Here is a 15,553-nt window from a genome sequence, read left to right as displayed (position 1 = left end):
TTTTGGAAGTTCTTGTTGCAGTAACGTTGCTGAATTCCCATTTCGAGGGAACAAACATCCTTGAATGACTCCAAACGGCCTCATGTTAGGTACTTTTCCAGCAAAATGCCGTCAGTCACCCTCAACACTTAACTTCACATGATCTTCAGGGGCTCGGGGGCGGAAAGCATCCGCTGAAATACAGGAACTCTATTTGTAGAAAGGGAACTTTGAGATAATACCAATGAAGTCAGAGTTCCTTTCTTTTTTTACGTTTTGAAGAAGGAGCCAAATCTGGTACCAGTTATAGGTGATGAGTACAACAGCTGCCCGCTCTGGCTTATGAGTTTGAAGCACAGAGGTTAAGGTCTCATCCCACACTCTAAAGCCTTTCTTATTGCACAATAAATATAAAATACATGCATGGGTCATCTTTTTATAATACCGCTAAATTGTTGCTTGAGGAAATACTGCATTAAGAATCACTCTAAGGTCTTCAAGTGCATTTTCTTTTAGTACTGTCAGCTGTAATTTTAAACAAATCCTAAAAACATAACAAAAAACTTAAAATCGATTGGTTCTATAAAATACTTAAGAACTACCGAGTATTGGGTCATTTTGGTTCCAGAGATCCATTAATGAAGGTCGCACTTTTTATTAGAAAACACAGTTTTTGTTCCTGTGCTTCGTACATAAAGCCAGCACATTTAAAAAAATCTTCAGAGACAAAAATGTCTGAAACAAGGAAGCTAGCACAGGAAAAAATGCCTAAAGATGCAGATTCCCAGCCAGGAAGTGCAGATGCGTTCTGCAGAAATACAGATGAACCAACAGCTTGGAAAACAAACCAAGATCTGGACATCCAAGGGCTCCATCAGCAAGAAATGATCGCATCCTGAGCTGTAAGTGCACGGAAAACCGCCAAACGGCATCACAGGAGCTCCAGCAGCAGCAGTGGTCAAACCAAACTGGTCTCCAGTGTTCCACCCACACTGCACGTGGACGACTTTTAGATGATGGCTGAAGGTCCTACAAGGCTGTCAAGAAGCCCCTGATCAATGAGCGATGGTTAGCCCAGCGTTGTTGGACCCAAGCGCACAAGAACTGGACAGGGAGGAACTGGAAGAAGATTCTGTGGTCAGATGAGTCCAGTTTCCAGCTTTATCTTCCTCCTGCTAATGTGAGGGTACGCAGAAGACCAGGAGAAGCATTATCTCCATGTACAGCATCTACTGTCAAGCACGGTGGAGGCAGTATCATGGTTTGGGGATGCATGAGTGCTGCTGGTATTGATCATCTCACTGTCTGTGAGGACACATTGAACTACCATTCTTCAAACCCACATGCTTAATCTACTTTTTCTGGCACCGTTGATGCCAGACTTTCAGTATTTTTTAGTCTGGATAGTCCTCACTGTACTTTATGCCGTCACCCTGCCATTTAGAAACAACGGTTTGAGATTTATTTAAAGAATATTCAGCTAAGGGGATGAATTTACTCAGTAATAAAAACAATCCATTAAATTCATAATTTTCTAGTACTATTCTAATCTGGATGGAATCATGGGTGGATTTATAAAATAATTTACCGTATTAATTTTAAAAAAATCTACACTCATTCCAAACTGGGGCTCTTCTTATCATTTTTTTATTTTAAAGTGTATGTAAAGTTGTTAGTGTGTTTATCATAGTACAAATGTCACCACTTTGACTTGTTGGAGTTCAGAAATTGTGCTTTTGCTGCCATCTTGCTGTAAAATGTAAAATGACTGCACTTCATCCCCCAAAATCAAAAAGTTATTTTTTTTGTCGTCAAGATAAAAAAAAATTCTGCTAAAGACCACTTCACATTTAAAAATCTCAATGCAGCTGTTTCTTACTCTTCTCAGTAATAGAAACAATCCATTAAATTCATAATTTTCTAGTACTATTCTAATCTGGATGGAATCATGGGTGGATTTATAAAATAATTTACCGTATTAATTTTAAAAAAATCTACACTCATTCCAAACTGGGGCTCTTCTTATCATTTTTTTATTTTAAAGTGTATGTAAAGTTGTTAGTGTGTTTATCATAGTACAAATGTCACCACTTTGACTTGTTGGAGTTCAGAAATTGTGCTTTTGCTGCCATCTTGCTGTAAAATGTAAAATGACTGCACTTCATCCCCCAAAATCAAAAAGTTATTTTTTTTGTCGTCAAGATAAAAAAAATTCTGCTAAAGACCACTTCACATTTAAAAATCTCAATGCAGCTGTTTCTTACTCTTCTCAGTAATAGAAACAATCCATTAAATTCATAATTTTCTAGTACTATTCTAATCTGGATGGAATCATGGGTGGATTTATAGAATAATTTACCGTATTAATTTAAAAAAAATCTACACTCATTCCAAACTGGGGCTCTTCTTATTTTTTTATTTTAAAGTGTATGTAAAGTTGTTAGTGTTTCATGCAGCTGCATCACTTACTGAGCCTAAATCCCCGGGTTTAACTGAAACGTTGCACTTAAAATACAAAACAAAGCTTTTATTCGAGTTGTTACTCAATGTGAGGTTTGAAATATGAGTCTGGGAGCTTTTTTCTGTTTAGTAGCACCACTGCAAAATGATGAAAAATCCTTTATTGTAATTTCATCCTGTGAATTTACAAGACACCAGCTGTTCTGTCACTGTGCCGAGCGTGGTGTTAAAACACCTAAAAATAAAAAAAAACATTCGACTGAAGGACAAGAATAAAACAGAACATCTTTTATGCACAAAACTAAAAACACATATCGACTTCTAGAATTTATCACAAATCTGGCTTGAAAAACACTCTTTAAAAAGAAGCCCAACGAGCACGGATAATCAAAAAGGTGAAGTTTAATTTAAAAAAACCTTTTTATTTTCATCCGCAGCAAAAACTGAACCGAGCTGGTGTTTTAAAAACGACGTCAACAAGGAGCCTGAAGAACAGAAAGCTACCGACCGATGCAGAAAGTAGACCGGCGAGGTGAAAGTGATCAACCCAAGTGTCTAATAAACATCTGAATTTATTATTATTATTACACACAGCGTACTCTCCGACACAAGGGCCAACTCGCATATACAAGACAGCTGTTATACGAAGAAGGTAGGTAGGACAAATACACTACAGTGCCCAAAAACGACAACAAAACAAACCTAAAACAGACCAGAAAAAAATAATCAATGTTTACATCAAAAATGGATGGGAAATGTGGAAAAAAAAAATGAACTCCTGTACAAAAACAAGAGCTCAGTAGCGTCGACCGAAAGCTCCGCCCTGCAGCCCGCCGCCCTGCATCAGCTGGTTCTGCCTGTTCAGAGCTCCAGAGAGAGACTGAGATGTTCCCGTGTTCATGTAGCCTCCACGTCTGACAACACAAAAAAAAAGACAGAATTATCAACACGGGCGGTAAAGAATAGCACTGGCTGCTTTTTATGAGCTGAAGTTGGAAAAGGAAAAAAAACACCAAAAAAAACCAGAAGGTTTCATTTATGAACTACTCACCCAGCCATTCCTCCTCCACGCGCCATGTGGCTCTGGCCTGGAATAGCACCGTCTCGACCTGGAAAGGAGAGGAAAAGAAAATCAGAAACACTTTTAAAAACACTTCTTAAAAGTGACCGTCATTTCCGGACAATTGAATATAAGCCGCACCCACTAAATTTAAAAAGAAAAAAGTTCTGTACGCCGCAGGTGTCCACGTTGTAACATGAGATATTTAAACAGATTATTTTTAACTTTTAATTAAATGTTTTTTTTCCGAACAGTGCCTCTAACTCGGCAGTAAAACGCATCGAGTCAGCTCACGTCGTCTCCAACGTCTCACGATGCTAAGCTAACATCCACCAGCTCTGTTTTCTTCCTCGGCAGGCAGATCGATTACTTTTACCTTAAAAGCTGCATCATATGCATTTCTTCGTGTGTTTTTCATGACGACAGTGTGTGCATGAAGCGCAAAATGACTGATCTGAAGAATTTAGTGCGAGTGCGTTTGATTTAATTCGAGCAGCTTCACTGTTCCACTGTGACCCGTTTGGTAATTTTATTGTGACGTGACGAGGCTAAACGTATTGACGGCAGGAAGCTGTAAAAATCTGTACATTAGCCGCATCATCGTGTAAGCCGCAGGGTTCAAAGGGTGAGAAAAAAGTAGCGGTTTATAGTCCGGGAAGTACAGCATTAAAAATTAATAAATTACCCATTTTTTAAAGAAAATCTACACAACAAGCCTTCAATTTACAGTAGGTCCTCGGTTTACAGCGTCCTCGACTTACAGCGCTTTGAGGCTACGTCGCCATCTCTCACAAATTTATTAAGAAAGTCTTGTTCCATCATTCTGACGTTAAAACAAATTCCATGCGGGAACGAGTTGGCGAGCGGACAAATGCGTCGTCATGCGGTGTTCTACGAAGAAGACCGCTTTGTTCACATTCTCAGTTGTTCACTACATTGGATTGTGATACGCTGGCTTTCTTTCATTTGTGTTTTTTTTTTTTACGAAACTTTTTGCTCTTCATTATGACTCCCAAGCGCAAGACAGACTCAACCACAAGAGTAAAAGTAGGGAATTTTTCTCTGTTATTTTTACTCCACAGTGCTTTTATGTCCTAGATTCTGATCTTACCACTGTGTTAGCGTACGTGAGTGGCATAGATACTTGTACGCACGTGAGCTCCAACTTATGGTGAAAATTGCGCTCCGTTGCGCCGTAGGATCAGAATTTTGACTCAGGTCAAGACACTTCTGTACATAGTTCTGTTTGAATTTCATCATAGTTAAATAACTACAGCATCTCCCTAAAAACAAGATTAATTTAAAACACGCAATAAATTATATTTAAAATATGGTGCACTGAAATTATAAAGATGACCAAATTCACAGGAGGTATCTAAAAACGTTAACACTATTTTTGTGAATAAGATGTATAAATAAAGTCAACAAATATTACAAACTAAATTATCTACAGCAGCCAGCCGTCTTTACCGGACAGAGATGCAGTGAGAAAGCCATCGTTAACCAACCTAGAATCAGCAGAACAGCCGTCCATTAACATCTTAAAAGTTCCATTTTGTGCGTCTTTCCACCAAACGAATCCAAGCCTCATAACTTTCAGATAAAAATACTGTGAAGATGGTTCCTGCTTTTCGGGCTGTTTCGCTTTGAAAACCAATAATCTGCTGCCTCCTTCAGGAAGAAAACTCTCTCTGCATCAGTCAGTTTGAGCTGGATGACGATTGGTTGGGTAGATGCTACAAAGCACCGGGGTCAAACTCATGCAGGTCTGTAAATCTGGAGGCTAACTGGTCGTAGAGGGGCTTCAACATCACAGAAAGAAAACAAAAACAACCATGGGTTTTAAACTATGGGACTTTTAGCGCTGTATGTTTTCACCAAGAACCACAAAGGAGGAGGCAGAAAACTGTGCTTACAGTACTCTAATAACCATCTAAAGCTGCTTATTGCCATCACGTTGGTAGAAGGAACTACAATGTTAAGATATTTACTGAAACCAGCTTCTTTACTGGTGCCAATCCCTAGAAAACTTTTTTTTCTTTACAGTACAGTCCCAAACAAACATGACAGCACAGGTTTGCCTACCTTGCCATGGCCTGTCTCCATCCATCTTACGGCCTGAGTCCCAGTCACGGCCACCTTCCCTAAAACACACAAGAAATCATTCTAACACTTCTTACATTCCTTGTGGAAAACGGTCAGTACTGGGCTGCGTCTTGGTTTCTATGCGGCCCGAGCTCTGTGAGATAATCACCTGGGATTCATTCGCTTGTCGTAGCCTCCCCAGGAATCTCTGCCTTCTCTGCCGTGTCTGTCTGAGAAGTGCTGCGAGAAGAGAAGCACACAGTTGAACTCTAATGATGTGTTCCCATGCAAACGCTAGAATTTCCAGGCTTCAAGGAATCGTGTTTTACTGCTCTTTAGGGAAGCTGTGCACCAGAACGAAGAAGAAGCAGTGCAAGTATTTGGTTTCAAAGTGCTATTCACACAAAAATCAGTGAACCTACAGTGATCTGCTTGACTCTTGAGGTAGTAAAAACATACAATTTAACCTAAGTGGTTCTACTGATGTCCATGCAGCACATCCAGACTTCTGCTGCTGCTACGAGACTCAACGTCCAGGATTCAGGAGCTGCCGCAGTGATTAAAACGACTCCTAAGGATTAACCTATGGAGGGAGGATTCACGTCTCGTACCTGACCGTCTCTGTCGGCGCCCATACCACGAGCACTGTCCCGCCTGTCCATCATCATGTCGTCTTGGTAACGGCCTCGGTCTCTGTGATCGAAGTCCTGATAGCGTTCTTGGCGTCCGAAGTCTGAGCGCCCGTAGCGGTCGTCCATGGCCATGCGCTTATCGGGCCAGTCGTCTTTCCTGTGAAGAGCAGCAGCAGCAAGCAGAAGGAGGGAGATCAGGTTGAGATACTCAGTGCACGTGTAACAACTAAAGCTCTCACACTTAGCAGCAGCATGTTTAATTAGAGTACAAACTGCAGCGGAAATCTGCTTAATCCTCTGAAGCAGCTAGCAGGTTTGAAAGGCGTATTACGTAATAAAACAACGTTTTAAAAACAACCAGAATTACAGCATTTATCAGAGCCACAAACTGTAGAAGTAAGAATTATTGTTGGGTTTTCACCACAAAAACAAAAAAACAGTCATGAAATTGTTTGATTTGATTGTCTTAGACGTAGACTTGTTACTTGTTTTCCGAGAACAATGCACACTTTTTGTGCTTGTATTTTTTAAACACATTTTTATGGCTATATTTTTCTAATCATGTTTATCAACATGCTTTTTTTATTGCTTCTATTTGTAAGATTTTGAATGGGGAGCAGCTGTAACGTCATCAATTTCACCTCCAGTATCCACAACTCATAAATTTATCAAAAATAAACCGTTCGCACAAACTAGATTCTGTAAAAAAAATTAAAATCGTGCTCTTCTCGGTGCAACTGTGAAGCCATTTGGGACGGAAATGCAATCGACAGCCACATGACAAACATTCTGGGACTTTTTGGCTGAACTGCAGGCAGCGTTTGCACAAAATACAGGTGACAAGTACGGAAAAATGTGAGTAAAATATCAATATTCACTACTGTTCAAAAGCTTGGGGTCACTTAGAAATGTCCTTATTTTTGAAAGAAAAGCAGTTTTTTCAGTGAAGATCACATTAAATGAATGATAAATCCAGTGTAGACATTGCTAATGTGGTAAATGACTATTCTAGCTGGAAATGTCTGATTTTTAATGGAATATCTCCATAGGGGTGCAGAGGAACATTTCCAGCAACCATCACTCCTGTGTTCTAATGCTACATTGTGTTAGCTAATGATGTTGAAAGGCTCATTGATGATTAGAAAACCCTTGTGCAGTTATGTTAGCACATGAATAAAAGTGTGAAATATCATAGAAAACATGGAATTATCTGGATGACCCCAAACTTTTCAACGGGAGTGTATGTAGAGTCACCACTATGTCCATGACTCGGAACACCTGTGGTCACTTGGAAAAATGTTGAGTTTTTGCTAAACGATTAATCAAATTCAACTTGTGTTTGCGATATACCATACTATAAGTTCTGTTTACTTCTAGTCGTGGTTTTGTCAGTTCCATAAAGGTGCAGGACTTTATATTGCACTGAGAACGAGCCCACGTTTTCTAAAAACCTCACAGGAGCAAAACCATCAATCGACCATCCTGTTCGGCGTCACTGCCCTTTGTTTCTGTGTACCTGCCGTCCATGTCGTAAGGCCTCTTCAGGGGCCGTCGGTCCTGCTCGTATCGCAGCTGGTCCTGCTGCCGTCGAAGCTCGTCGCGCTCTCTGAGGATCCTCTCCTGCTCGCGCCGCCTCTCGTACTCGATACGTAGCCGTTCACGCTCCAGGAACTGACGCTCCATACGGTCTGCATCCAGGCGCTGCTTCTCGGTCTGCGGATTAAATCATTCATCACGACCACCGACAAATACCTCATGAGAACGTAAACGCATGGAAAGTACAGCGAGGATAACGAGGAATCTGCAAAGGTTCTATATGGCAGGAATGAAAGCAGATATTTCTCCTCTTTAGATTAAAATGAAGTGCATTGTATGATGCGGACAAACTCGGTTAATCACCTCCAGCCAGTGTCTCTTCCGCAACAGGTGCTTCCTCTCCTCGCTCTCTCGGAAAAGTCGGATCCGTTCGCGCTCGCGGTCCGGGCGGTTGTCACGATCGCGGCCGCTGAAACGAAAACAAAATAAATCCATTCATTAATGGATTGACTGAAATAAACACTAGATTTATCCAAAGCGTGACCTGACAAGGTTTAAATGTGTCCAGAGTAAAATCATATTTACAAACGCATTTCTTCAACCTCCAACAAAGACTTTTAGAGCATTTTCTGTCTTCAATCAGATAAAGAAGTGCTGTTTCGCAAGGACGTTTCCTGCATTAGCGATTCTTCAAAGCAAACAAATGATGTTTGGTGCAGATTTGTGTACCATGAAGCCCCACAGAGGATTTACATGGTGGTTTGCATGATCCTTACGTGTATCTGCGTCTCTCGACCTCTCTGATCTCCCTCTCTCGTTGCCTCTGCCTCTCCCTTTCCCTCTGCTCCTTGATCTGGTCAAATGACAAGATGTCCTTCCTCTCTTTGCTGGGTGATTTACGGTCTCGACTCTTTGAGCTCTAAAGAAAAGAAAAACATTAAGGAAGGCATTTTCTGGAGTCGAAATAAAACTCTGCCTCCCACTAATCTTGACATTAGCAACAACACAATTCACAGCATAACAGTTAGAGGCGTGAATGTTTACTTACCCTCTCCTTGCTTTTGGTTTTGACGCTGATCACTGGTTCTCCCTTGGACTTGTCCATAACTACAGTCCTCTCATTACGCCCTGTCAAACAAGCGCAATTGATAAGTTCAAATAAGTGAATGAAAAGTAATAGAGATCCATTAGAGGTCTATTTTTCAACGTAGATGTGATTATATACCAGCTGGAAATCATTCCACATCCCTCACCTTTTCCATCTTTTCCTTCTCCCTCAGATTTCTCATCCTTTCCATCAGACCTGCAGCAAAGTCAACATTTTGTGATATCAGAGATGCATCTACAAATATTTTAAACAACCACAATGACTAATAAACACTGTTTAAGGTCATAGCTCTGGCAGGTTTTCAAATTGAGTGAGCCAAGGATTTTAACAAACTACCACTGCTTCATGCCTTTTAAAGGCACATTGGACCAAAACTACCCAGCTAAAGACGCAGCTTATTTAGATGTGACTACAGCCAGAGTGTGAGGCGTCTTCTTTCGATTGTTTGTTGCTTGGAGCGTTAAATTTATCCACTCAAACATGCAGCAGCCTGCTGGCCGTCTTACTTGGAGTCAGAGGAGTGTCTCCTATCGCTGCCAGACTTCTTGGTGTCATTCTTGTCTGCTGGCTTCTTCCCTGCAGGCTCATTTTTAGCCTGCAATGTTGAAACAGTGGCATGTTTATTCACAAAAGTAGAAAGGACAGCTTCAATTTCACACTGACGGTTACACAGAGAAAACAACAGTTTATCTTTGTATCAGATTACTTCAAATTGAGGCCATTTCTGTCACAAGATGCTCTCATGTTTAACAAATTTTAAGATGAGACTAGATAGTGAAAATGTTAACGCTTATTTTCTGCTACAGAAGTTTTTAATCAACTTAGAGCTTTTCGAGAAACTATTAAGCCCAAATTTGAATAAAAACTACTGCAGCTGGTCTCCTTCTAAATAACCTAACAGTATGTTTTGCTTAAAGCCACATAAATCCTTTAGGATTAGAAAGAGCCTCATGCTCATAACTCTGTCGTTACTTTATGGTTCCTACACATCAAGTGTAATCGTGTCCATGAGGTCAGCACAGTTTTTACAGTTTCATTTAGCAGACGCTTTTATCCAAAGCGACGTACATCTGAGAGTAGAAACAACACAAGCAGGGATCTAGTCAGGAGAAAACGACCTGGATAAGAGCCACAAAACAAGTGTGATTAGACCGGTTTTTTTTTTGTTGCAGTCTGTCAAATGCAAAGGCGTTCAGTGAAAAGCATTTTTTTAGGGACTCTGCAGATCAAACACAGTTGTAGCAAAGCTTTCTATATCCTGTTACACCAGCAGAACGCTCACTTCATACAAAACAGAGTTCTATGTGCAAATGCTCAGATTCTAAGATCGATAGAGCGAGCATCTGGGAGAAGTCGTCATTACTGGAGGACAAATGAAAGAAAGACAGTTTAACCAACACCCACCCGCTCCACAGAGATCATCCTGCCGTGGAGCTCAGTCCTGTGAAGGTGGCTGATGCACTTGGTGGCCTCCTCTGTGGACGACATGGTGACAAAGCCGTAGCAGCGAGCGCCGGGGCTCTTGGCGTTGGTCACCACTTTAGCTCCGACAACCTGCAGGAAACGTAAGGATTCATAAAACCATTTTTATTGCTTCATGAAATTGAAAGGGAAAAAAAAAGTCAGGGCTGCTGACATTGGCGAGAGACGGATTGCAAAAGACTAACCTTGCCATATTTGCTGAAGAGCGTCTTCAGATCGGTCGCTCTGGTCGTGGAAGACAGACCACTGACCCACAGATTCCTGCTACTTGCTGCAGCACCACTTCCAGCGGCTACAAACACATTTACCATGAATTAATGACGGTAAATTAAATGAAACAGAGACGACAGCAGCAAAGAAACCGCTTCATTCACTCACCCTTTTCATCCTTTGACTCGGTTTTGCCATCGTTTTCCTCAGAGCTAGAGAGAAAGAAAACAAGCCATAAGCATGCAGCAGTGAGGACATCAGGGATCTCTGACAGAGATGCTTTTACTTTTGCTTTATGGTACAACATATTAACTGCGGTGATCAACCCAGCATGTATCACAGTGCAGTGATTTAACGGTGAATAAATGGAGCTCCACCCTCGGACAACCCCAATGCATTACTTATTAATGGATACTAAAGTGGGATAGGTGAGCGTAAAGAACGACAAATGAAAACAGACAAATGCACAGAACGTTTTTACCTCCAAAAGAGCATCCAAATTTTGCTAGCACAAAGGGGGCCAATGCAACAGAGATAACCATTTTGGTTTCTAGTATACAGAAAGCAACAAACCTCTTTTTCTGATCATCGCCCTCTACAGAAGAGGACTCTTTCAGTGTCGGATCCGCAGCAGCTTTCTCTTCTGTCTTCTCGTCCTCCTCACCCTTCTTAGACCCCATTTCTGAATCAACAGTTTCACCCACGCCGCCCTGTTCGCTTACACTAACAGCCTGCGAGCTTTTGTTTTCAGCGTCAAATGTCTCTTCTGGGACTTTCTGTGCGTCCCCAACCTCTTTGGCGTCGGCCTCCACAACATCCTTGTCGTCCTCCACATCTCCAGAGGCGGGCTTGTCGGACACACTGTCTTCCCCTGTGGCGGTGGCAGCATCCTCTTCTTCGGGGCTCGTCCCGTGGCTCTGGTGGCGATCTTCGTTAAGCGGCTCAGATAAACAAGACCCGGCTACTTTGTCATTTTCTACGGATTTAACAGGAATAGAATGGCACAGAGTTTAATCACTTCTGAAACACAGCAATGGTTAACGAGGAACTGGCAAAGGCCTGGATTAGGAAGGTCATGACCACTGGCTTGTGCTCTTAGAACTATGTATTAAAACGAAGTTGGCCCTGACGAGAGACTGGAAATGAACCCAAAGGCTGGAGGACAACCAAGCAACTAAAGCGGCTGAACCAGTTCACTCTGTTCACCTGATCCAGAGCAGACAAAGAGTTCAGTGTGGAAGAGAGCCACAAGATCAGCAGTGCAGCAGTAGCGGCTCGCTGCAGTCCATCCTCTTTCAGCTTTTCACGTTTCCAGTGTCCGTTTGTATCAACCACAACTTCAGCTCAAGTCCAGCAAGTTTCATATCCAGCTGATTTCTGAGTCAGTGTCCTTAAAAAGTCGTAACACTTGATAAATCTTGAGGGATCTTCGGTGTCTTGATCTTCACGCGGCCACCTGGAAACACTGCAACCACCTGCAACAGCTCAAACCTCCCTGACCTGGAACTGGAATTGCTGTCAACGTGCATCAAATTGTTAACCACAGATGCTGTAGAATACGAGAACACAAGCGGTAAGCCCACTAACATTCACGGATGTTGAACTATTAAAGGTGGTTAACCAACTTTCAACACAAAGCCAGCAATTCCCTTTGGGCTTCCAGTCTCTCTTCCTGGTTGAAACTAACAAAAGTGTTTGCATTTCCAAGCTCAACACTGTAAAAAGATGTCTATCTTTTGATAAACCATTTTCTACAGTACCTGTTGCTTCTTTCTTATCGTCTGCTTCTGGATCCTGAGGCTAAAATTAAAAAAAAAAAGATGCATGTTTAAGTTTGTGAAACATACTTTTAAAATTGCTCTACACATCAAGAATGTGTGTGTAAACGTACCATATCGATGGATGAATACGTCATTTCTTCATCCTTGTCCAACAGCTCAGCGTCGTCCATCTGTCAAAACACAACCAAAAAGATTAACATAAAACTTCACAGAGGAAATTCAGCAGCCAGGTTTGCGGTCCAGTCTCTCACCTCTGGACCTTTTGCTTCATCCTCTGACTCAAAAGTCCTGAAGTCGTGTTCATCATTCAACAACGCGTCTTCCTCTGTGTAAAAATCCCCGTCGTCCTCCGCTGGTATTCCGTTGTCATTCTCCGTCTCATCTAGAACATTCATGTCCAGGATGTCCATCTCCTGCATGTTCTCATAATCATCCTGGAGATCCTGCTGATGAATAAAAGAGAAGAAATTTATTGAATACAGAAACAATAATAAAACAGGAGGATCAAGACGCTAATAGCTCAGATGCAAGAAAGGAGATTGGTCCAATCTTTGCAAAAGCAACTTAACTTACAAAAAAAAAAGTAATTTTTTTTAGCAGACTTACATGTCCATCATGGGATTCCTCCTCAAGGGTGCTGTCCTCTGGTTCTTCATTTTCGGGCCTGGTATCTACAGAAAATATGTTTCAGTTTAGATCAAGTCTTCATTTGCGTGTTAGTTTTCAGGTGTCAACAGAAGCTGTAAGGCAGGGGTGTCAAGATCTGTTCCTGGAGGTCCACTATCCTGCATGTTTTAGATGTTTCCCTCTTCTAACACACCTGATTCAAATGATCAGGCTCGTTATAATGCTTCTGCTGAGCTAAGTAATGAGCTGATCATTTGAATCAGGTGTGTTGGAAGAAGGAAACATCTAAAACATGCAGGATAGTGGACCTCCAGGAACTGAGTTTGACACCCCTGCTGTAAGGTGTGTTTTTCAACCACAATCTCAAACATTTCCACTGCAATTACAGAACATCGCACTCAGTCTCAAAAAATGTAATATTTCCAGACTAACAAAGTCCAAAGACCAAAGGATCACTATACATCTTCAAGATTTTCACTGATAGTATCAGTCCTATTTGCTCTTAAGTGCTGAAAACATGCTGACCAAAACGCACACTGTTACCACTACACAATGCAGCACAATGAATTCATACACATTTAAATCAGCACCACAAATCCTCTGTCTGAAGACTGTATAGCTCCACAAAGAACTGATTGCCATCTTAAATAAATAATGCTTTTTTAAATCTTACATTGTATGATAAAGGTTTCAAACAGCAGACAGAAATCACTGATGCCACAACTTTTCACTATAAAAGACATGACACCAATAACCACAGATAACAAAGAGGATTTTTAAAAGACGATCTGGTCACTTGAGAAGTGTCATGTAACACAATCACACGGCATACCAGAGGAAAATACAAGGCACATGTCGGTCACAAGTGGAGAATTATGCAAATGCAACAGAGTCCTGCAGAATTCTACCCATCCACTTTATAATTTAGGACAAGCAACTGTAATCTTCTTCTTGAATAATCATACAGATGAGAACATCACAACAGAAACGAGAGAAGCAATACCAAAAGCTGCAATGTACCAACCTGTCCTGGAACGTAACAGATATATTTAAAACTTCAATCGACTTAATAAATGTTTGTGTTACAGCCATGCTGATTTCAAACCAAACAGCACATCAGTAGTGGGAATTACGAGTGATGGAGCTCTGGATGTCAAGACTGATAACCTGTGGCATATTTTATCTCTGAAAGCTAATAGTCTTACAAAATTACTCCAACCATTCAAGAACTGCTAATTTCTTGCAAAAAAATTCTTAAATGAATAATCATAAAAAACAAACCCTGCATCGTATGCACTGTACAAGCCTCAACATAAATTGAACAGTCAATGGTAACTGCCTTGAATATAACCCTACAAGCTAATAACACCTGGTGACAGTTTCTTAGAGCTGATTTATGAGGCAACACCGTGTGGCCTGGTGCATTTGGAGGCTGCACAAGCATGAAATACCACATCTAGTGTCATTTAGCAAACTGAACACTCCTTCACTCTAGTCCAAACAGAAACAAACAGGTCAGGTTGGATTACATTCTGGGTTTAATGTCGTAGACCGTGCATCATATTCAAACTGTACCTTTGACAGCCCGTTTCGGCGTAACGCTAGCCTTCTTAGGAGCAGACTCCGGGGCGACGATGATCTCGTCTGGATTTCCACCCTCGTCCTCGATTGCCTTTTGACAGAGATCAGCAAAAACACAGATACGTTACTAACATGTACATATTAGTAGGAGTTGAACAAAAAAATCAGCGTCTTAGATGTAATAGCGAACTAGCTAGCTTTGGCGCAGGCATCGGCTAACCGTTAGCATATAGTTCAGGTCAAAGGGCCTCGCAAGCTAACGTAGCTAGCTTAGAGTTGATCCTGGTTTGACTCACGGGGTTCATTCACAAAGAAGGACAAATTCAGATTTCTGTTGTGCATTCGTTATTAAAGCTTCGTACTGACAACATCCACGGTTCTTTGTGATAACAGATAGCGGATTACAGACCTTTTTCAGTCGCTCCGACAGAACGCTCTTCACGCCCGTCGTGTCCAGGTTTCTCTTCTTCAGTTCGGCCTTCAGATCGATGACTCTCAGCTCGGACAGTTTGCGAACCTCGGCGCCCTCGGGAACCTCCGGGTCTGTAGATGGGTCCGCCATCCTTCCGTCGGTGAAAAATACCTCCTCGACTTTCAATTAGTGGTTTATAAGAACTTTGTGCACGGATGCTGCACCACGAATGGGAGCAGCGGGCTTGCAAAACTGCTGCAAAATGGAGGACGGCGACAGCCAGGTTGACGTCACGGCGCATGCGCAGTTCAGTCATAGCGCAGACATGTCAGTAAAAAAAAAAAGAAAAAACAATCAGACAGGAAGTTACTAAAATCAACAATTAATCTGTTCTAGTTTACTGAACGCACTTATGCTAGCTTTGGTAAGTAAATTAAAATAAAAATGTCACCTTTTTTATTTTTTTTAATTAGAAATCTTCAAAACGTCAAAACATGAATCCTTATAGTGAGAAATATTTTGACTTAAAATGATGAATTTAATGAATAAAGTCTTTCCAGAATGCATCCGCCAGAGACTTAAAATTCGCATACGACACTG

The 15,553-nt window shown here is 41.4% G+C and overlaps 1 protein-coding gene across 2 annotated transcripts; it reads right to left on the bottom strand.

Moving 5' to 3' along the window:
• Window positions 1–2,585: 2,585 nt before the first annotated feature.
• safb (scaffold attachment factor B) lies at window positions 2,586–15,251 on the bottom strand. 2 transcript variants are annotated; one of them, XM_022194293.2, is made up of 21 exons: window positions 14,951–15,251; window positions 14,536–14,632; window positions 12,940–13,004; window positions 12,585–12,776; window positions 12,444–12,503; window positions 12,313–12,352; window positions 11,126–11,528; window positions 10,721–10,764; window positions 10,528–10,634; window positions 10,265–10,414; window positions 9,367–9,455; window positions 9,006–9,055; window positions 8,801–8,880; window positions 8,529–8,671; window positions 8,116–8,221; window positions 7,733–7,929; window positions 6,196–6,373; window positions 5,754–5,824; window positions 5,585–5,643; window positions 3,491–3,548; window positions 2,586–3,353 (listed from the first exon to the last, which is right to left on the bottom strand). In XM_022194293.2, the coding sequence occupies exons 1-21, from the start codon at window positions 15,101–15,103 to the stop codon at window positions 3,236–3,238; spliced, it is 2,460 nt and encodes an 819-aa protein (XP_022049985.1). In that variant the 5' UTR covers window positions 15,104–15,251; the 3' UTR covers window positions 2,586–3,235. The 2 variants fall into 2 exon arrangements, with proteins under 2 accessions (XP_022049985.1, XP_022049984.1); XM_022194292.2 differs by having other exon boundaries at window positions 12,585–12,779; window positions 14,951–15,250.
• Window positions 15,252–15,553: the final 302 nt, after the last annotated feature.

This window comes from Acanthochromis polyacanthus, chromosome 4, assembly GCF_021347895.1.
Source record: "Acanthochromis polyacanthus isolate Apoly-LR-REF ecotype Palm Island chromosome 4, KAUST_Apoly_ChrSc, whole genome shotgun sequence".
NCBI lineage: Eukaryota > Metazoa > Chordata > Actinopteri > Pomacentridae > Acanthochromis > Acanthochromis polyacanthus.
This window is presented reverse-complemented; position numbering and strand designations above follow the sequence as displayed.